This window comes from Tricharina praecox (genome assembly GCF_024521635.1).
Source record: "Tricharina praecox strain CBS 144465 chromosome Unknown BZA05scaffold_5, whole genome shotgun sequence".
Taxonomy (NCBI): Eukaryota; Fungi; Ascomycota; class Pezizomycetes; order Pezizales; family Pyronemataceae; genus Tricharina; species Tricharina praecox.
Genome location: NW_026250407.1, coordinates 1,405,886 through 1,426,638, shown reverse-complemented (window position 1 = coordinate 1,426,638; position 20,753 = coordinate 1,405,886). Strand labels below are relative to the sequence as shown.

Here is a 20,753-nt window from a genome sequence, read left to right as displayed (position 1 = left end):
ACATACACACGACACCCGCTCACGCACACGCATACGACACCGCACACGCACCCCCACAACCTCCACCATGTCCACCTCCGAAACCCTCACACGGCAGCAAAAAGCCGACGCAATCCGCCTGGTGAAGGAGCAGCTCGCCCAGGTCCGGAACGACTGGACATACACGCCGCCACGTCCACCGCCCCCCGCTTCTATCCCCAGCCGCACGTTGTCCTCCGCCTCCTCGGCCAGCACCTTCAGCCGCTCAGGCGTACTGGGGGCATGGCGTCCCGCGGCGCCCGGCGAGGTCGATCCCAGCAACCAGGACGACGAGGTGGAGGCCGAAGACTCGTGGGACGACGACTGGAACTCTTCGACGGAGGAGAGCGACAGCAGTTCTGACGACGACGACGACCTCGACGACACGCCGACGAAGAAGAAGCGCGGAGGAGGTGGTGTGGGGGGCTCGTTCGGGGCACGCACGGGGGTGCCGCAGCGAGCGCTATCCTACAGGCGGGCAGCGACGCCGCCGCCGCCGCCCCCCGCCGCTCGCAGGAACAGGCGGAAACGGCGGCGCCGCGATCACCGCCGCGAGGGCGTGTGGCTGCAGCGCACCGACGACAGCGACTACGAGATCCCCGCGGCGCCGCCAAGTTCTAGCGCATTCAAGTGGGACTCGCCCAAGAGCGTGGCGCCGCACAAGGCGCGGCGCCGGCACGAGCGCGAGCTGATGCGCGAGAATCCCGGGCTGCGGATCTGGCTGCGCAGGCGCGATCAGTGGACGGGCGCGGATTCCGAGGGCTGGGTACCGGTGGGCAAGAGCCTGTTCGCCGATAATCCACTTGCCAAACTCGTCACCCCCAACGCGTATCCCGATATCTATCAGCGCTGTGTTGTACGCAGTGGCGAGCTGCCCGTGCCTATCAATCTTGCCAAGATGATTGATGCCCTGGTCACCGGCTGGAAGAGTGATGATTTGTGGCCGCCGAAACCGACGCCTGCTGAGCCCGGGATCACGACGGGACGGGTTAAGGTCGGTAGTAATAGCAATAATGGAGGCGGCACCAGGGGAGCGGCACACGGTCAGGACGAGGGCGGCGTCAAGAGCATGAGTGGAAGGGTTAGGAAGTATTTGGGGATTCGGTAGGGAAGAACTAGGTACCTACTGGATCATGACGACGGGCGGGAGGGGGGGAGTTTGGAGTACTTACTTGGGTTGTGGGTGTTATTTGCTATTTTTTCTTCTCTTTCCTGTTGCTTTTCCTTGACCTTTTACTGGGACTTCGATCTGATGCTCCTGTGGGATGCTATTTCGAACTACGGTACTCTACTACTCTACATAAATGAGATGAGGGGTGTGTTTTTCTTCTTGTTATTGTTCATTGTGCATTGTGCATTCAGTCTGGGGGTTTGATTTCTATGGTGGTATGGTTTACGGGCTGTATGGACTGTATGGACTGTATGGACTGTATGGACTGTTTTTTTTTTTGAAATCGACGAGATGTTTATGGCTATTATTATGCATAGGGTGTGTGTGCTTAGATAATATGTACGTACGTGGAGGGGAATAATATGGCGTTGATCTCACGTATCTTTGCCTGGATAGAGAGCCAGAGCCCGTGTTGACGATGTTGACGATGTTGCATCTCGTCAAACTCGAACCTCGCGACCCATTTATTCTAAAGATTGGTTACTTGTTACCCAACCAACCACAGTGACCGCGGAAAATCATCAGATGTTGCTTTTTCCTTCTAGATAGTTCCTCTCAGATCCTCTCTCGTCCATTCCCATTCCTTTGTGTAAGTAAGTAAACCACCACGACAAAAAGGATTGTTCAGGGCCAGTTCTACACCCAAAATGCCCATTTCCATTTTCATGCAAACTTGGAAATGCCCATTTTTGGTGCAAAACGGCCCCGTCCAATCCTTTTTGTTCTAGGTAGTGCTTTATACATCTCTGCCTGAAGAGAGAGAGAACCCATGTTGACGATTTTGACGATTTTGCGTCTCGTCAAACCCTCAAACTGTCAGTGTGGCGCCGATCCCAAAGATTATATGAGGTAGATAAGTACTAACCACGGAAAATCATCACCAGAGTCCAGATACCTATTGCTTTTTCCTCCAGGGTAGGTAGAGTAGTTTCGCCCAGTGAGCCCTCCCAGTTATCCCTCGTCTATTCCCATTGCTTTGTGCATGTACTCTACATACCTTGAATATCTATCCACTCGTACATAGCTGCTACTGCGCCCCCATCTCCCATCACCATCACGATTCACCAACTCTACAGCCCCGCCGCCAAGTGCTGTATGTAGGGTAGGGATTACTCCAGACAAGGATGTAGGTGCATGGCCTCAATCAATCAATCAAGATGGCAATCATTTAGTTTTTGGGGCGTTTCCTCTCCTTGGCTCAGCGCGAAGGAATGCTTGTTCCTGCGATCGTCCTGCTGCCCTGCCCTGCCCAGTGCCCATCAAGGTGACGGATGGGGCGGGGGACGAGGGGGAGATGAGGCTAGGTTTTGGAAGATAAATAGTCTAATGGGACCCCCGGCCGTTCCTCGCGCCGGTTGCGTTGCGTTGTTGGGTTGCGTGACGCTTGTTTTGTTTGTCGACCACTGGCTGCTGCTACGGTAACTAACTGACTACGGTAGACTGCCAAACAACGACAGCTAAACAACGACAGCTGCTACAGCTACAGCTATCTACAGCTACAACCACAGCAACTACATTCTCGCGCTCACCAGTGAGGAAGACTTTTCATTCCCCCTCTCTATCACTCACCTCCTCTCTTTCTCACACAGAATGCTCGACCCGCCAACCAAACACTGGAAACACTGGAAAAATCGAACCGCTAACACACTCAAGTCTCCACTGCGCCTATTCAACTGTTTCCGCGCGCGCGCACCATCACCGTACTCCCCGCCGCCCTCGATCTACCTCACCACCGCCGACGACGACTTCGACGAGCACACAGCGCCGCTCAAGATCGAGTCGCTACAGGACCTCCCCGCAATCCCTGTCTACAACCTCGACGGCGCGTTTTGCTGCGCGCTCAGGAGCTCGGGGTCATCACCGCAGGAGGCTGAGGAGGCTGTGGTAGAGGCAGAGGGTGAGGAGCTACCAGAGGACGAGGAGGAGGGACAGCAGGAGGAACAGGGACAGCAGCTGCAGCGCAAGCCCAGCGTGCCACTTCTTCACCGGCGGCGGGCGTACCCGATCCCGGAGCTGGACATGGTAGCGGGGCGGAAGCCAGCGTCGACGTGGCAGGCGGTAGCGGCCAAGGTTGTTTCCGGGAACAGGATCCGGCGCGGGCTCGGGAAGGATGTCAGGATTCAGGATTTTAGGGTTGAGGAGCTGGGTGGGCGCGCTGGGAAGTCCGTGTTTGGGCCCGTCAGTGTCTTTAATGGCGCTGTTAGCTTCAGGGTCAAGAAGCCGCTCAAGGGGATCACCGTTACTGTCGCGTTCGCGGGCGTGACCGAGGTCGAGGGATCGTTTGTGAGCTTTTTGAGTGAGCGCTTGGATGTGTTTTCTGGAGGTGAGTGAGGGCGGAGGGGGTGTAGGGGGTGTGGGGCGCTGATGATGGTGCGGGGCAGATCTGATTCAGGAGGGACTGAGAAGCTTCCTCTTCGCGTTTGAATTCCCGCCCGTCAACCTGCCACCGACGTCGGAGCACCCATTGATCTCGTACAGTTTCCAGGCCAAGCTGGCAGTCGACGACCGGCCCGACTCGCGGGAGACGCTGCCGTTCAGCCACAACACGGAGATAATGGAGTACCGAACGAAGCCGCTGCGGATCTCGTTCATTCCCTATGTGGACTCGTCGCTCGAAACACCGCTGGTCTCGAGAAAACCGAGCATGCGCAAGAGACACTCTGAGAATGGCTCGGGGAAACGGGAGTCGCGGTTGAGCGCGCACACAATTTTTCCTCCGGGGACACCGGGGCTCGGGAGTGGTGTCAGCGGTACCAGTGGGGCCAGTGGACAAACCACACCTAAGATGCGTGGACCGAAACTTACGCTCACGACCGCGGACCTGCCGGGCTCGCCGTCGAGTAGTAGCACTCCGTTGATTGACCGTCCGCACCCGGCGGCGCTGTCGTCCGCTATCGAGAGGTCGACTCGTGTCACCGATGAGGCCGAAAATACCATTGCCAAACTCACCGTGGAAATGCCCGCCAGCCGCTTCCTCCCCGGCGATAACATCGTCATGAAGCTTACTCTACAAATCCGCAGCGGCGTGCCCATACCAAAAGGCCTGGGCGCACGAGTGATCGAAACACGCTCACTCGCCATTGAGGGGGACGCACCCACGCAGGAAATCGACGCCGACGATGACGACGACGAAGAGGCCGGCCGGGACCCGGTACACATGATCGTCGTGGGCAAGGAACAGCTCCGCGTCCTGACCGGCAAGAAGTTTTTGCTGCATCCTAACGAGGTGCACCCGATCCAGCAGGCGCAGGAGATGAAGCTTTCGGAGCGGGACACGGGGCTAGCCGGCGGACTAGAGATGATTAAGAGCATGACGGTCACCCTCCCGCCGTTTCGCACTTTCATCTCCGACTCGTTGCTCCCCACCGCTACACTGCCGCTCGGTGATCCACACTCTACCACTACTACCACCGCCGATAACAGCACCGATAACAGCCCCTTCCTCACCCCCGCAACCACCAGGGACAAGGGCAAAGGCAAAGGCAAAGAAAAATGTCCGCTCCCGTCCATCACGCCCACGCCCACCTCCACATCACCGGACTCCCGCGACCCCCGCGACCCAGCGGCGCTGTTATTCCGCGTCCAACACGTCGTGCAGATCACAGTGCCAATGCTGAGCGCCGAAGCGGCCAGCAGCCGCTGGTACAGCACCGGCACTAGCACTAGCAGCCTCAAAGCTGAAGACCTAGAGGTCACCGTCCCGATTATTCTCGGGAATAAGGATCCGAGAACTGTCAAGACTTCGGTGGCGGAGTTGAGGTTGACGGCTGCTGGGGGAGGGGGGAGTGGCGGAGGGGTTGGGGGAGCGGGTGGGGGAGGAAGTGGCGAAGTGACGTGGAGGGGCGGGATGAAGTTTGGGACTTTGAGGGATGGGAGGGAGGGGAGGGGGAGGCCAGGGTTCGTTATTGATCCGTAGGTTTGGGAGTGCTTTTCGCTGGTGTTTTGAGAGAGGAGTGTTTTGAGTGGCGATTGCTGAGTGGAGCGGTTGCGGTGGCGTTGACGTTGGCGTTGTAATGCGGTGTATTTTTTTCTTACTCTTAGTTACTCTTACTCGATACCTCTTCTGTTGCTTTTGCCCTATAAGCTTAGTTTGTCTGCTCATTGATACCTCTTCCTCTGGCTATTGCTTTAACTGCTTGTTTAGCTTTCCTTTTCTTTTCTTGCTTTTTGATTGTTTGATTGTTTGAGTGGTGGAGGAATGGAGGTATGGAGGGATAGCTCGAGGTGGACTCGAGGCGGGCTCGAAGGCTGGCACAAAGGGCTGGTATAAAGTATACATATTCAAGCTGCGAATTGTGAAGAGAGAGAGAGAGAGAGAGAGAGAGAGAGAGAGAGAGAGAGAGAGAGACCTTCAATTTATTCCACATGCGGCATGCGAATGTGAAGAGTTGACGCGAGTGGATACACTCACGGCGTGTCACTCGGTATACAGTCTACTTAGCAGATTTATGTGGTTTCAACTTTCGAGAGCATCGCTGTTGGTAACTATGAATGATAAGTACAAGCTGCAAAAGCTGCACAAGGAGCTGTACTAGTACAACATGATGATATGATTGTGATGTCTGGTGTTTGTGGTTGATAAAGGCACCTCCAGTACCCAGTCGGACATGTATGTAGGTAGGTGATAAAACCATCTGTACAATGTACGTGTTGTAGAAAACGAACTCACTGTCTCACTTATCTGACTGTGACTGCAGCTTTACTGGTAGGTATTGGGGGCTACATTACATCCTTATGGCAGGGAGGTTTCCAGTAACTTACACAGTTGCTCCCCGGAATCCACCCGAATGCTTTTGATATCACTCATTGCCAACCTACCTATGATATCTGCACCGGTTCGGGTTTGTCCAACTTCATGCACTGCAACAGATTTACAACCGCACGGACAGACATGTAGGGGATAAATCTCCCGATATGTTTTCGGTAACGGTGGTGATGTAAAGTCAAGAACACGAAAGACCGGCAGTCGGCTCCTCAGTAGATAGTCCGCCCAGCGAAGGCAGGATGCGCTGACACGGCCCCCAAACTTCAAAGGCGTTTGGGCGGACGGGCTACGCTACTAGTAGGTTGCAGCCTACGATATAGTAGCCTTAGCCTGGAAAGCCCAATAGTTAATGCTGTAATTTGCGTCTGGAATACCAGTTGGGAACGCGCAATACATAGTAGTATAATGGTCGTAACCGAAGGCGCAGACCCAGTGACCGGTTGGCCAACACTATATAAATGAATCGTGGTATATACTCTATATAGAGCGGGCCGGCCCGTGCTGCAGCCTGCTATGTATGTACCTGCCTCTGTGTTTGACATAGTCCAGGTATTCATTCAATATAATGTCCTCCTACATACTAACAGGCAACAGGCAACAGTCGGCACGCGAGTCGTCTAGCTAGGCAGTCATCCAATAATAGGTACCAGGCTCCAGGCTAAGCGAATAACAAGTTCCAGCAATCAAATATCCGAGATCAAAAGTAAGCATTTAGGTACTCAGGCCACCACCTTGGCAGGATGACTCTAGTTATGGAGGGATCACGATGCCGTTGAGTAATCAGTGACTAGTAGGTATGCATACCAGTAATATCTTTCATCAGGTGGCGTCACTGCAGCCTGCGGGTATTCTCCACCCTGGTGGGAGATGGGAGTATGCATTTTCCTCATTATCATACATATAGACAAATGGATTCCGAAGGCACGCCGTTTACCTCCCTAGTCCGGCATTTTTAGGAAAATGTATACGAGCCGAATGAGAATGTTTCGCACTCTTTGGTTTCCGACCGACCTGACTGCTGGTCGCAATCTCTGTATAGGTATACCGGCTCTTCTCGTGACTTCAGTGGTTCTTGGTTTTTCATCTGTATGAAAGACCTGTTCAGGACAACCATATATAGGTGGACCTACCTACCTACTCAAGGGATATGCATCTGGTTGACATCTAGAGTAGTATCTTCAGATACTCCGGGGGCGGGATGCCCAGTGCCAACCACCCTCCACTATTTAGGCCTACTGACGGCCGGCCTACATAAGGAGGAGAGGCGAGTCAGAAAAGATGAGAAAATACAAGGGCCTACGTATGGATGGTGGCCGCAAGTAGTCGGCGGGCCGGGAGATGTTCCAGACAACGGGTAATACTGTGGTCACAACCGAACCACTTGCGATGACGTCCGTCAACTTCCAGTTGTACCTACATATGTTAAAATAGTGAACACTAGGTAATTGATTCATTGTCTCGGTCGGCTGCTATTGATTTTACATAGAGGTGGTGCCGACTATCCGGTGACCTACATTATGTAGGTACATACCCCACAAAATGCTACTGCCAAAGAAACTAGGTATGGCATTCTAGACTGTTTCCCGAGACAAGTATGGCATTTTAGACTACCGGGCCGAAAATTATGGCATTCTAGACGCTTGCCGATGTGTTTAATAGGGAGTTTCTGCTGGTGAAGTGCGCACTTCGGTAGCGGAGCCTCTATGAGTACCTACAACAACAGGCCAGGGGAAGCAATTGTTTTTGATACCATTTAGCACGCTAAATTTCAACCTCTGGAGTCCAGATGCCAGCTGGTGACGGTCACAGAAACCTCCACTTCGCCACTGCGGTACCCACCAACCCCCATTCGGACTCCCGGTCATCAACATTCGAAGTGCGCACTTCACCAGCCGAACTTCCCAATTGCCGGTTTCCATATCAAGTGTGTTCCTCCGATGCTCAGGGACAACTTTACTCCGCTGCTCTTCCGGGATAACTGTGCCGTACGCCTAGGTATTCAGGCAGACAGGGCGGCTGTGGGCGAAGAAACCGATATAAAAGGTCAATGGCTTCTCCCTCAAAGCTCCATCATCATCAGCCAGCTTCCTCACAGACAACCATCAAACAGCAAGTTCCTCTCAAACTTCTTCAAGTACTCGTCCCTGACCCTTCCCAGACTTCGCACTTCAATATCGATCCTCCACACATCACAATTCATCACCACCACCATTACCACCACCACCAACTCACAACCACCCACCCAATCCCCCCAACACCACACTCGCAACCATGGTCGCCATCACCAACATCCTCATCACTGCCTTGAGCCTTGTCGCGGTCGCCGTCGCGGGCGATATGTACCTGTACGACTGCGCCAACTGCAAGTGCGACGCGAAGAGCCAGCGCACCGGCTTCAGCGGGGACACCGGGTGCATCTCGAACTTTGGCGGTGCCATTGCGGCTGGCCTCACCCGCAGCGGCTCGCGCGCCACCACTTGCTCCTACTTCTCCGACTCGGCGTGCTCCCAGCAGTTCCAGAGTGCCGGAGTCAATGGTGGTCAGACCTGGGGATGCACGGCCGCCAACCAGAGAATCCAGAGCATCAGGTGCTACTACAACGTCTAGGGAGTAGGGCGGCTGGTGGTCTACTATACTATAGGATGGGCTATTCTATGATGAAGGATATGTATATGGTTTAAGTGGTGCAGGAAGGAAACATGAGGGAGGAGAAAGCTGTTGCAGTGCGGTTGGATTTGGGTTTTATGTACACACTCATTGGTCGTAGTTAGATATGTATGAACTATTTGTTAGGGGAAAGAACATAAGATGTCCGTGACCAATTTCTTGAGCGTGCCGGATGTATTTCGTTCTTTTCGGAATACGTCTACATTGCCACACTTCTCCACAATAATCTGTTCTGCCACACATTTCAAGGTGAAGGGTGGGGCAGGCAGGCTTAGAGTCGTCTACCTAGTGATTTTCCATGTACGGCAACCTTCTTCTGGCAGGGGGACAACTATTACCGATTACTGATTACTGTCTCCGCGTAGGCGCCTCTGCGGTCATCCGGGCACTACTTGTCAACGATGCTTACATTACTAGTAATGATTTTGTCTAACCGCATCCTTTCATCCTGCGCATGCGGCTTGAGCTGCTACCAACATGTAGGAAGAATACAGAGCCATTTCACTACTCGTTGTGTGGTTATGTTTCACCGTGGGTTTTGCATGGGTTTTTTTAATCATAATGGCATTCGACCATAGTTACTAGGTAGATCATGGCTGTATCGCACAGTGTCCAGTTCCACCCTACTCAGGTCCTGCTTGCATTGCATGGCCGTGAAGTAACTGCTGGCACAGCAGGGTGGTGACCGACAGCGGTGAGTGACAGTGGACCGGTGGAAGACGGCGACAATGAGTGGGTTTGTACATATTCTCGCCGGAAGCAATGTTTTCGTACATACCTAAGTGCATACCGGCGCATGAAAATTACTTGGTCAACTACTACGGTACCTACTTCAAGCCCGTCCCCTCTTTCACCAGAAAATATATGGCAGAACTGGATTACAGCACTGAAAGTAGGACTGTAGGTATATATCTACATACATGCCTACAGTCCGGTGGTGGTGGTGCCTACGCGTCATGCCGAATTCCCAGTGCGCAAAAGCTTGTCCGAGTGATTAGTACCTGGTAAGAGTGATGCCTAGTGGACCCTGTCTTGACTCCCGACGTCCAAATAGAGAAAACCTTCCATATACAAGGTACATAATGTACCATGAAATACAAGGGGTAATGGTTAAGCTTCTACTCTAGATACCATCAATACCATGACAGAGTATGATAGAAGTTTTCACCCAGACCTGTTCTTATGGCGGCGACCGGCGGTCATGGTTGTGCGAAATACAGGGCCAACTCTTCCAGATACTGCAAGAGCGGGCATACCTATTGCACAATATTACATACACAGTAACACGGAGCGGAAAAATTCATGACACTGCGGAACAACTGTGGTATGCTAGATGAATAATCCACAAACAAAACTAGAAAGAGCAGCTGTCTCAACTCTCAAGCCAGCCTCGGGAAAGTAGAGTAATCGTAGGTAAGGTCACACCTCCGACGCGCACGAATCCACTACATAGACCATGGCAACAAATATCCACTCACTAGTAGTAGGTAGGTGTGACGGTTCCAGGCCTATGTAAATGGAGTTATGTTGCGGCCCAGTCAGTGTGCTTATGTACGCAGCTGGTTAGGTCAGGTTAGAAAAGACGATTAGTTATATAACAGCACTCGGGTGCAAATTTAACCAGGTGATTTGCCGGACTCCCGACTCTTCTCTTCGGCGAATGATAGCCAGGTTCTGTTTGAATGCTCGGGGAAGGTGGTGATGAGACTGCCGGTGAGGCTCGATTGGGAGAACTGAGACATCCGATAGTCTTCGCACAGATTGCAGGCGCAAGCGTGAAGGTCTTTGTCCACCTAAATACATATTCTTCGCCTTTGCCAGTGGAATAAGCGTAAGTAGTCGACATTTAATCTCATAGGTACTATCGGCAGGACCTCATGGGTATTGCTTTGTTTACTCCGCGAACCTCCATGTAAGGAAAAAAACACTCCATCGTTGCCCTTGTGTTCCTCTCTTCCCCCCGAGACTGCACAGAACCCTCATTTTCCGAATCCAATGGCGGGATCTTAGAACTTAGACCCTACCGCTTATATCCATAGATCGTCAATTGTGTGTATGTTGATGCTGGAGGTATTCGATCCGGCGATACCTACTTGAAGATAAGCACGGGATGAAAGCTACTTAGGTAGGTACTGCTTGCCGTGGTGGGTTAATGTTGCTCGCGTGTTGGCGGATGGAGGGGAAATCTGGGGATTTACAGTTGCGGCTGCACTTACTCGGGCTTACACGGCCGAGAAGTGAAGATCAGCAGGTTCGTTACTTGATACTATGGCTCCAATGCGTTGGTACCGTATGTACACCTCCAGACAAAAGCTGCATCCTCCAAAAGGCGACTTCTGAAGAATTAACATGCCGCCGAGGGCTAATGTAGTCAAGTTGCGTGCTGTGCGTTATGTTATGTTTTGTATGTCATACAGGGCAAATTGTTGCTATTGTCGCCGTGATGATGGAGCTTGAGGGTACCGGCATGTACGTAACGCCGGATCAATCACTACGATGATATTTACTCCACAATTGTCGTGAAGTGGATAAATGTTGAATATCAGACATCCGTTCAGCCAATTGCTATGCGCCCGGGTAAGCCTGCTTCATCAACCCGCACGATATTCAGGAAATGGTCCGATACCGGGAGATTTTGAGTGAGAGCCATGGTGAGTACTGTACACCTGCTGTGCTACCACGTGATCTCACTGGTAGTTAGGGTACACTCGTAGTTAGTTCGAACCCCGACTCTTCCCGTATGCAGCCATTACTGTTTCCCCGAACGCTCCCCTCAGGCTGAAGCTGCACCCCAAGTTCCAACGAGCGCCGCGATGCCACCTCCACCGCCACCTCCACCGCCGCAGTCCAGCGCTTTCCGGCAATCCCTCGCGCCGACCTCCGCGTACGCGCGGCACCTCTCCCACGCGACCGCGCAAACCACACTGTACTCCAACCCGCCGTTGCCTCCCCCGCCGCAGCGGACGGAACGCGACATCCTTCTCTCGCACCACCGCTTCCTCTCCACGCCCGTCACCGACGCATCCTATGAGAGCGCTCTCGTGGCGGCATACGACAAGAAGCTCTACAAGGAATTCGTGCTGATGTCGCTGTCGCGATGGCGCGAGGGAATGGTCGCCATGCGCTGGCGCACCGAGGACGAGGTTAAGGCGGGGAAGGGCACGGATACGTGTGCGGAGCTGGAGTGTGGTAGGCACGCTAGGGACGAGCAGGAGGTGCTGTTTGCGTATAAGGAGGATGCAGAGCAGAAGGAGGCGCTGGTTAAGGTGAGGCTCTGTGGGGGGTGTCGGGATAAGCTGGGGAGGGCTAGGGAAAGGGAGAGGAAGAAGGGTGCGGAGAAGAAGGAGGACAGAAGTCGCAGTCGGAGTCGCAGTCGGAGCCGCAGAACAAAGGATAGTAAGCGCCACCGCAGGAGGAGTAGGTCTCGGTCACCACCTGGGGATGCGGATGAGGTGCGGGAACACCAGCGACATCGCAGACGGGGACGATCCCGGTCGCCGTCACGGGAACACGGTGATACTGAGCGGCGGTCTCGTCGGAAGAGGTCGAAGTCAGGGCATAGACACCACCCCAAACATGAGAAATAATCACTGTATTGTTCTTTGGCGATTGGATTAGGAGTTAGGTGTTGGATAGCGAGGAGCTTATTACAATTGCATTCGAAGTATTCATGTCGCCGATACAGAGGACTTATGGCAGTCGAATGCGTATGGTACTCTAGATGATCTGATAGAAAAACAGAGAGATATCGCCGAGATGAGTTGTTACACTCTTGTGGGTCAGGTCCGAAGTTCGAACAGACTGGCGGCACTCATTGTCTGGTTACGTCATTTGTCCCTTGAGTGTGGTTACGCAGCTTACGCTGGCACTGTGAGTTCCCAGCAAATCACGCGAGATCACGGATCCCACCGTCCCACCGCATCGAGAGCTATTATCCAACAGCGATGGACTGACCGCCATCGGCTTTTTAAAGATGAAGAACGGTGGATCCTAAACGTCTCTACTATAGATAAAGTATCTAGGTATAAAAATCTCGAAGAAGCAGTAAAAAGACGAGGCATAGGCAGGTTGTAAGACTGCAAAATTCTCCGGGAGTCAGTAACTCGGAGATACCTACCCATAAATGTGCCGTATAGTTATCAGGTGTCTCCCGGACCATCACAGGCGCATGAAGCTGCTGAAACGTTGCACAGTTCAATGCTGATATGAAACGATTATGCCGTAGCTCTTTATTCTTACATACTTTGTAGGATGCTCGCATTCCTCTCCAGCCCCGCCACTCGGAGCATGCCAACGTGACAGCCAATAGGTACTCAGGTAGTTCTTGGGGAACGTCTGGGCTGAGACCCATAAATTCAGTCAGCGGCGAAACTCCCCGAACAGTGTTTAAGTTCCGCGATACGCCGTTGACCTTCTATTTAGGTTCCGGAGGGAATGGCTCGAGGCTGTACTGTCCCTGCTTCTGTCCCTGCCTCTGCCTCTGTCCGTTCGGATGGGTGCAGCTATGTATGGATGTAGGTATATGTACATATAAGTCAACAGTCCTCGTCCGGATGACGGAGGGATAGATACATAGCTGCTGCGGTGAATGAATCTTTGCGAGTCTACTCATCTCCCCCGAGCGAGAAAGAAAACCAACAACCAACACTTTGCAGCTCGTAACGAAGGGGCAGGAAGAGTCTTCAGTCCGTTATACTTATCACGATGTCTACCACTACCGATAAAGAAATCGAAGCCCCAGTCGCAGCTTCCCTCCGGGACCTCGCCACCTCCTGCACGCCCACATCCTCGTCCACCGTCATCCCCAACCGCCGTCTCCTGTTCCGAATCGACCTGCACATCCTCCCGATCTTGTCGTTCGTCTACCTGTTCTCATTTCTGGACCGGGTCAACATCGGCAATGCCGCGGTGTTCGGGATCAAGGAGGAGCTGCGGTTGAAGGGCACGCAGTATAACACTGCGCTCATGATCTTTTTCATCCCGTACATTCTGTTTGAGGTAACTACAGTCCACAGCCTTCTCATTAGATACCAAGTATGTGATTAGGTAACTGACCAGTCGTGCAGATTCCGTCAAACATCTTGGTGGAAGCCACTCGCTCTGCTCCCCCGCCTCAGGAGTCGGGAGTGTCGTCGGAGAGTCACTGACCGCCGCAACAGCTCCAGAAATCCATGCCGCACCGCTACTTGAGCTTCTGTGTCCTCGGTTTCGGCGTTACTACGTTGCTGCAAGGCTTCGTGACCAACTATGCGGGACTGCTGGCCACCCGCTTCTTCTTGGTATGTACATATCTCCTCTTGAGTCTTCTCCTTCAAGTTTGTGATAGCCTGCGGCTGAGGCTGATGCGAATACCGAATCGAATCAGGGACTCTTCGAGACTGGACTATTCCCGTAAGCGTTTATCCGTCCGTCCATTCGTCCGTGTTTGTCCCTCCGGATTTCACTGACCGTAGATATCTACATATCCGCTTGCTCGCAGAGGCTGTTTCTATCTCTGTACATGCTCCCCCCGCCCCCCTTTCATCCGGCGCTGACGGCTCTCAAGTATCCATGTGGTACAAGCGCACGGAATCGCAAAAGCGCTTCACGTTCTTCTTCATCAGCACGACGCTGGCGATGGCGTTTGGCGGGCTGCTGGCCGGTGCGATCGGGAAGATGGACGGGTATGGCGGGAAGCGCGCGTGGCGCTGGATCTTTATCCTTGTGGGTTCCCCAATAACATTGTATGTATGGCTGGCTGACGAGAAACAGGAAGGCGCAATGACCTGCGCCGTGGCCGCGCTGGGATACTTCACGATCCCCGATTTCCCCGAAGACGTCACGTGGCTCCGCCCCGAGGAGAAGGAGTGGGTCCGCGCCAGGCTGCACGAGGATGTCGGGAAGGCGAGTCGCAAGAACCCGATACGACTGAAGGATCTGAAGATGCTGTATCAGGACTACAAGGTGTGCCGCCGTCCACCGTAGGAGGGAAAAAGGTGTGAGGAAGTATGTAGTGGCTGACATACAGCATAAAAGTTCATCCTCGGCGCCCTGTTGTACCTGGGCTTTGCCGTGTCGGCCTACGGCTACGGTTTGGCTCCGCCTCCTGTGTCCCTATGTACCGGTACTCTAATGGGAGGATCGGTAACTGACCAGTGACAACGATACACAGCGTACTTCGCGCCCACGCTCCTCGTTGGCTGGAACTACAGCCCGATCGAGTCGCAGCTGCGAACGGTTCCCATCGCAATGTCATCGTTCGTGCTGGCGATGGTGGTAGCATGGGCTAGCGACTACACGAAGCACCGCTACACTTTCATTCTGGGCGGCTGTTTGCTCACGCTGGCCGGGTTCGCCATGTTGATGACTACCCACGGTAATCAGAACCTGCAGTATGCGGCACTGTTCATCGCGTTTCAAGGTGTCACCTGTTCCCTCCCTCCCCGCCCGTGTAGTTAGTACATACATAGACTGACTCGGCGTGTCCCCCAGGCGCCGGCGCCGCAATGCCAATAGCGATATGCTACTTCCAGACCAACCTCGCGGGCCACACCCGACGGGCGATCGGCAGCGCCTTCCAAGTAACTTCCCCCCTCCAGTCCCCTCCTCCCCCCGCTCCCCCCCCGCGCCCGCACTAACGACCGAATCCATCCTACAGATATCACTCGGCAACCTCGGCGGCGTAATCGCAGCGTTCCTATTCGTGCCCGCAGATGCGCCGGAGTACACGACAGGCTACTCGGTGGCGATCGGCTTCGTGGTGCTCACGATCGTGGCGGCGACCGCGTACATGCTCGGCATCCGCCGCGAAAACGCGCTGCGGGAGATGGGCGCCGCTGGGGTCGATCCCGACGACGACGATGCGGACGTGGGTGATACCGCAAGGACGTTTAGATATGTTTTGTAATACCAGGCAGGTAGGATGGGGAACCGCTTCCTGATGAGGGGGATGAGGGGGATGAGGGAGACGGACGTTTGTTTGTTTGTCATGTCCGCTCGGTTGCTTTTTTTTCTTCAGTTGTTCAGTGGGGGGCCCGTAGGAGGGGAGGAGAGGGGGAGGGGATAAGCCGCATGCCTGCGTGCGTCCGGCAGCCGGCCGGACGTTGGCAGCGGCAGTTGTTACATCCATAGGCAGTTATCCAGACGTCTCGAGTGACAGTCAATGAAATAGTCTGCACCCGATCCCCGCATGTGCACAGTGCATCTTTGTGGATTGTGGGGTGGTTCGTGCATTTCTCCACTGCCCAGTGCATTTGCCCAATCGCCCACGCACGCATCTCTAGCTCTACTTACATACAGGAAGACATAGCTTTATGTAGCATAGGTAGCTCTCGCTGGCTCGCTGGCTCGTTGGCTCGCCTCTTTCTTCGAGCTGAGATATGTACGGTATGTATGTAGAGCAGCATACATACAGAGATATTACCGGTGGGGGAAGGATTCCGCATGGAGGATACCGGTTCGCCGCGCGCTGTCATGATTGGCCGGCTCAGCAGCGCCGGATCAACCGTTTTTTCAGAATCTTCAGAATCTCAGATCCAACCCGGGATTCCTGATGTGAGTGGTAGCGTAGTGGTATATAGTCGGTCGCAGGTAACCTTGGTAAGTGGGGGCCAAGCGAAAGGGATTCCTACTCCGTCCGTTGTTGCACCGTGGGTAGAGTAGGTAGGGTAGAAGCAAGCAGGCAGACCATCTCGATGGCCGGTATTACCTGCGTGTCGGCACTCCCTTCCACAGCTCTCCCACAGCTCTCCCACAGCTCTCCCACAGCTCCCATCCATGGCGCAGGCGCAGGCGGTTACATAGAGTACGGTAGGGGAGTTTTTCTACTGTGTGTATATCCCCACTCTATCTAAAAACGAGCCCTCAGCCAGAGTGGAAATCCCGATCGACGTGGACGTCCGCGGTGTGCAAACCCCCTCTCACTCAAGAAAGTTCGTCCCTATTCTTTCCTTTTTCCTTTCTCTTTCTTTTTCGTTTTTCTTTGCTTCTTTGCTTCTTTCCTTTCCTTTTCCTCTTTCCTTTTCGCTTTCCCGGGGAGCACCCTCGAGCACTCTCGAGCACTCTAGAGTACCTGCTCTGTCACGGTAAAAAAGTAAAGAGTACTTTATCCTCATGTGCTCTACCCACTCTACATACAGACATTATATACAGCTGTACCGGGTGAAACATCGTCATCCATCTAGGTATGTGTGTATGTAGAGCACATAGGTACTATACACACACGACGCGAACACATGGCCCGTGTTTGACGTGTTTGACGTGGACCCAGCACGGCGTTCATCAGCCATCAGCAAGCGGGATTAAACAACCGACCGGCAGCCAGACCACCAGACAACCCGACAGACAGCGGGAGTGAGTGAGAATGAGAGGTTTGCGCTTGAAGCACTATGGCTATTGGAGCCTTCTGGTTAGACGCACGAGAAGAACAAGTTCAGACTTCGTGGAGAAGAGAGGACCGAGCCATGTGGGTGAGGGGTAGGTACATAGCTTGGACTCTGGAGAGCCTAGGTACCTAGAGTGGGGACTCTAGCGGGGAGCGGAGGCGGCCAGGCGGTGGGGTTGCTAGTACGGTACATCCCCGGCCTCCCTTCCCCTCCAAGCCCAAAGCCAAAAGCAAACCATCCCCCCCACCCCTCCTCCCTCCATCCTCCTCCTCCACTTCCCCATGATGATCTCGATGCTTCTCTTACGATATCACCCGCAGTCTTTGTCGTCGTTGCAAAGTTTCCAGATTCCATGCCGGTGTGTGGATGGTGAGCGATAAAACATGTGCGAGCGAGTGTGCCCGAGAAAGAAAAAAGAGATGTCGCGTTGATTTTGACGATTCACGGACTGCGATTCGTGCGTTATCGTGCATGCGACCGACCGACCAGGAAGAAGGAACTGAACTTTTTTTTCCATGCGCGCCCGTAGGTGGTTTAGTTAGCTTAGCTCCGAATTGGACAACACACACACCGCAGCAACAGCCTGCGGCCTGCGGAATTTCGCGACCGTCATACATAAGACAAGCACATAAAGTACCCACCCACAGAAGCAAGCAACGGTTACCAGGCCAAACAGTACGAGTCAGCCAGGAACACGCATTCAATTTCAATTTCAATCTGTGCTTGCTTACTTGCTTTCCTGTTCTGCGTGTCGTGTGAGTGTGCGTCGTGCGTGCGTGCGTCGTGCGTGTGTATGTGGAGTATATAGAGTAAGAAGGGAGTCGATAGAGTCGATAGAGTGTTGTGTGTATAAAGCCCGATTTCCTCGCCACCACCGCCCACCGCCGCCGGAGACGAAAGAAGTTGGAACCAGCACTATCTATGCGAAGCGCAAAGTTCGGATAACACACCCCCTCCTCCTCCCCTGTCTCATTCCCTGTCTCGTCCTTATCCTCGCTCGCTCGCCCGCCCGCCCATCGATAGTTAGTTATCCGCCCATCCGCCCCACTCGTCCATCGATCCTTCATAACCAACGTCTTCGCCACCACCCCCAGCATCCTCCCAGATGCCATACAATCCGAGCAAGTTCCTGTCCACGGCCATGTACACCATCTCCGCAGGCCCCTCCCGAAAGGAGTTTCCGATCCACAGCGGACTGCTGTGCGCAAACTCCGATGCCCTCCGCCGCCTGATCGATGCGAAGAAGGACGACCACACCATCGACTGGACGCGCTGGGACGAGGCCACCGTCGACCGATATGTGCAGTGGCAGTATACCCGCGAGTACTCTGTGCCCGAGCCCAAGCCCGCCTCGATGCGGCAGTTGAGGTCAGATACCCGCCGGCCGCGGGGTTCGTCGATGCCCGCGAGCCCGCCCGCTACCCCCAGCCCGCCGTCTAGTGTCCTCTCTGGTGAGGGCGATAACACGCCGAACCCTACTCCAACGATCCAGATGAATGATTCGGATTCGATGGATTACGGCGAGGCGTTTATGGCCCATGCCCGTCTGTATGCGCTTGCCCAGGCCACGGCTACTTCCCAGTTGGTGGTCGTGTGTATCCACCAGTTGGCATCATTGCTCGACCAGATCCGATGGCTTGAGCGGTGTTCCGTCGCGGCCGACAACTTTGTCGACCTCGCACGATTCGTGTACAGGCACACGAGCGGGCATGCCACCCGCGAGGTATGTTCTGACGTCCATCTCCCGAGTGAGTGACTCCGTGCTGACGTGAGGTTCAGGAGAGTCTACGTCGTGTGATCAGCTCTTTCGCCGCCTTCAACTTCGAGCGCCTGGACTGTCCCAGTATGATCGCGCTGATGGCCGAGGGCGGCGATTTCGTCATCGATGTTTCCCGCAAGGTGATGAAGACGATGCGGAAGCCGGCCTTGGCCACCGCACCGCAGAAGGAGGACGCTCCCATCGCCTTGAAGGCAAAGGCAAGACCGGTCATGGCCGCACCCCCGCCACGTGCTGCGACGCCCTGCACGCCCTCCGCATCCTCCACATACTCCACATCTTCGGCATCGTCCACATCATCCGTGCCCTCGACGCCGCAATCGAAGATGAGGCGAGCGCCGTCGGTCATGGGCATGGCGTCTATGCCGCCACCACCATCAAGCGCTCGGAGGACTGGAACCGGGTTGTCCGCAAAGGTATGTGCCGCTGTTCCCCACATGTGGTCGATCAGGAACTGATTCCAGCTTAGTCTGCACTCGATGCCATCAAGGCCAGTCCCGGCCTCGACCGCAAATCCAGCATCGCGCGACTCTCGAGCCCCGCCGTCGAGGCAATGCGAAGATCTGGACTGGAGCGGAAGGCCAGCACTCCACGTCTCGCGGCATCGACTTCGGCATTGAACCGCCAGAGCAGTCACGCCCGTCTGTCGTTTGGAAAATAGAGTTAGAAGAACGAAGTGAAAAAAAAGAGCATTAGTTAGCAAGGTTGCATACATATGGGGTTATTATTTGGGTCTCCTTTTTTCTGTTTTTGTCTCTGTTTTGGTTTCGGTGTTGGTTTTTTTTGTTCTTTTCCTTCTCTTCTCTTCTCTTGTGTTGGATTTCTTTGGGTTGCATGTTTCCGGTGTCTGGGTGTATCATGTTTTGCTATCATAGTGGGCAATACAACGTACCTCTCCTCTCTTCATAAGATTGAATCCATATCAGGACCCTGTGAAAAGCAGGCTCGTTTAGACGGTTTCGTGCAGCACGGGAGAGACGTCCATCGAGCGCAATCCGCAGCCTCCAGGCGGGCGGGTGGACAACACGGAACGCGGAACGCGGAACTCGGAATAGCCCCCGCACGACCAACCCCGCACGGCCTCCGCAATTCGGCGCAGGGCGATCAACACCGAGTGCAAACATATGATTCGAGATCCGAGACCACGGAGCCGAGTGAGCCGAATGGCGAATAGCTTCGCCACTACCGAGCACATGCTAACTACTAAGATGGTGGGTATCCGACGGATGCAGTTTCCACAAATGGATTCGGCTAGTTGGCTAGTTGACACGGAGAGTTGGAGCTTGAAGTTTGGACCGGCGCTCGTGTGGTTGTTGGCATGAAGGACGAGCAGGCTTCGGCTGGAAAGAGGTGGGATGGGAGGTCGCCCCATGGAGGTAGGTAGAGTAGGTACTCTGGTCTCTGTTCTCGGGATTTCGCACATGTCTGGAAGCTGGGTCTCGCTGCTGGAATCGTTGGAACTTGGTGTTATGTGCGAACAACGCAACCCAAGAAAGCAGAGAGCGCGCGTGAAACAGAGCTCGCGCGAAACAGAGCTCGCGCGAAACAGAGCTCGCGCGAAACAGAGCTCGCGCGAAACAGAGCTCGCGCGAATCGGCGCTGGAATTTATGCCATCGTAGGTACCTATTCTGGCGCATCGAACACAGGTGGCTGCAAAGGCCAATATTTCCTCGAGGACCGCCTCCGACGGGTCGCGGTCGGGGTCGGACTCGGTGGTCGGTGGTCGGTGGTCGACTGTCGACGGCGAAGACCTACGCCTCCGCTAACGGGTATGTAGTGGGCGCCACTGCTCGGAGTTAGCAGCTGCCGTTTCCAAGTAAACCCAGGATAAATACCTTTCCCCGTGTGTAGACTTGCAAAACGTCTCAAGGCGGAAAGAAACAGAGTGAGTCCAGAGCTGGTGTTTGAACTTTGAGACGATTGGATGGGATATCTCACAGTTTTGTGGTCCATGGCCCGTTTCCGTTGAGTCAAGGTATCTAGGAGGGAAA

The 20,753-nt window shown here is 54.2% G+C and overlaps 7 protein-coding genes across 7 annotated transcripts; all 7 read left to right on the top strand.

Moving 5' to 3' along the window:
- Nucleotides 1-479: 479 nt before the first annotated feature.
- On the top strand, nucleotides 480-1,562 carry BZA05DRAFT_390516 (uncharacterized protein). The gene has a single exon (XM_051482898.1). The coding sequence runs from the start codon at nucleotides 710-712 to the stop codon at nucleotides 1,124-1,126; it is 417 nt and encodes a 138-aa protein (XP_051342281.1). The 5' UTR covers nucleotides 480-709; the 3' UTR covers nucleotides 1,127-1,562.
- Nucleotides 1,563-3,205: 1,643 nt separating this feature from the next.
- BZA05DRAFT_349661 (uncharacterized protein) lies at nucleotides 3,206-5,532 on the top strand (the record flags this gene model as incomplete). Its single annotated transcript, XM_051481258.1, has 2 exons — nucleotides 3,206-3,516; nucleotides 3,668-5,532. The coding sequence occupies 2 exons, from the start codon at nucleotides 3,209-3,211 to the stop codon at nucleotides 5,103-5,105; spliced, it is 1,746 nt and encodes a 581-aa protein (XP_051342279.1). The 3' UTR covers nucleotides 5,106-5,532.
- Nucleotides 5,003-5,516, top strand: BZA05DRAFT_390512 (uncharacterized protein). Its single transcript, XM_051482897.1, has one exon. It carries the CDS (start codon nucleotides 5,203-5,205, stop codon nucleotides 5,374-5,376), a length of 174 nt encoding a protein of 57 aa, XP_051342280.1. The 5' UTR covers nucleotides 5,003-5,202; the 3' UTR covers nucleotides 5,377-5,516.
- A 2,693-nt stretch (nucleotides 5,533-8,225) lies between the features above and the next one.
- On the top strand, nucleotides 8,226-8,561 carry BZA05DRAFT_416670 (uncharacterized protein; the record flags this gene model as incomplete). The annotated part of the gene is made up of 1 exon (XM_051485412.1): nucleotides 8,226-8,561. The coding sequence occupies one exon, from the start codon at nucleotides 8,226-8,228 to the stop codon at nucleotides 8,559-8,561; it is 336 nt and encodes a 111-aa protein (XP_051342278.1).
- A 2,897-nt stretch (nucleotides 8,562-11,458) lies between these two features.
- Nucleotides 11,459-12,103, top strand: BZA05DRAFT_316406 (folate-sensitive fragile site protein Fra10Ac1-domain-containing protein; the record flags this gene model as incomplete). Its single annotated transcript, XM_051480386.1, has 1 exon — nucleotides 11,459-12,103. A coding segment is annotated over one exon (645 nt), but the record flags the coding sequence as incomplete, so codon positions are not given.
- Nucleotides 12,104-13,049: 946 nt separating this feature from the next.
- On the top strand, nucleotides 13,050-15,782 carry BZA05DRAFT_369788 (major facilitator superfamily domain-containing protein). Its single transcript, XM_051481633.1, has 11 exons — nucleotides 13,050-13,619; nucleotides 13,688-13,705; nucleotides 13,781-13,900; nucleotides 13,987-14,012; nucleotides 14,101-14,117; nucleotides 14,167-14,324; nucleotides 14,373-14,564; nucleotides 14,637-14,691; nucleotides 14,773-15,021; nucleotides 15,093-15,181; nucleotides 15,259-15,782. The coding sequence occupies exons 1-11, from the start codon at nucleotides 13,326-13,328 to the stop codon at nucleotides 15,505-15,507; spliced, it is 1,467 nt and encodes a 488-aa protein (XP_051342276.1). The 5' UTR covers nucleotides 13,050-13,325; the 3' UTR covers nucleotides 15,508-15,782.
- A 2,134-nt stretch (nucleotides 15,783-17,916) lies between these two features.
- On the top strand, nucleotides 17,917-19,566 carry BZA05DRAFT_225407 (uncharacterized protein). Its single transcript, XM_051479760.1, has 3 exons — nucleotides 17,917-18,707; nucleotides 18,764-19,177; nucleotides 19,231-19,566. Exons 1-3 carry the CDS (start codon nucleotides 18,090-18,092, stop codon nucleotides 19,420-19,422), a joined length of 1,224 nt encoding a protein of 407 aa, XP_051342275.1. The 5' UTR covers nucleotides 17,917-18,089; the 3' UTR covers nucleotides 19,423-19,566.
- Nucleotides 19,567-20,753: the final 1,187 nt, after the last annotated feature.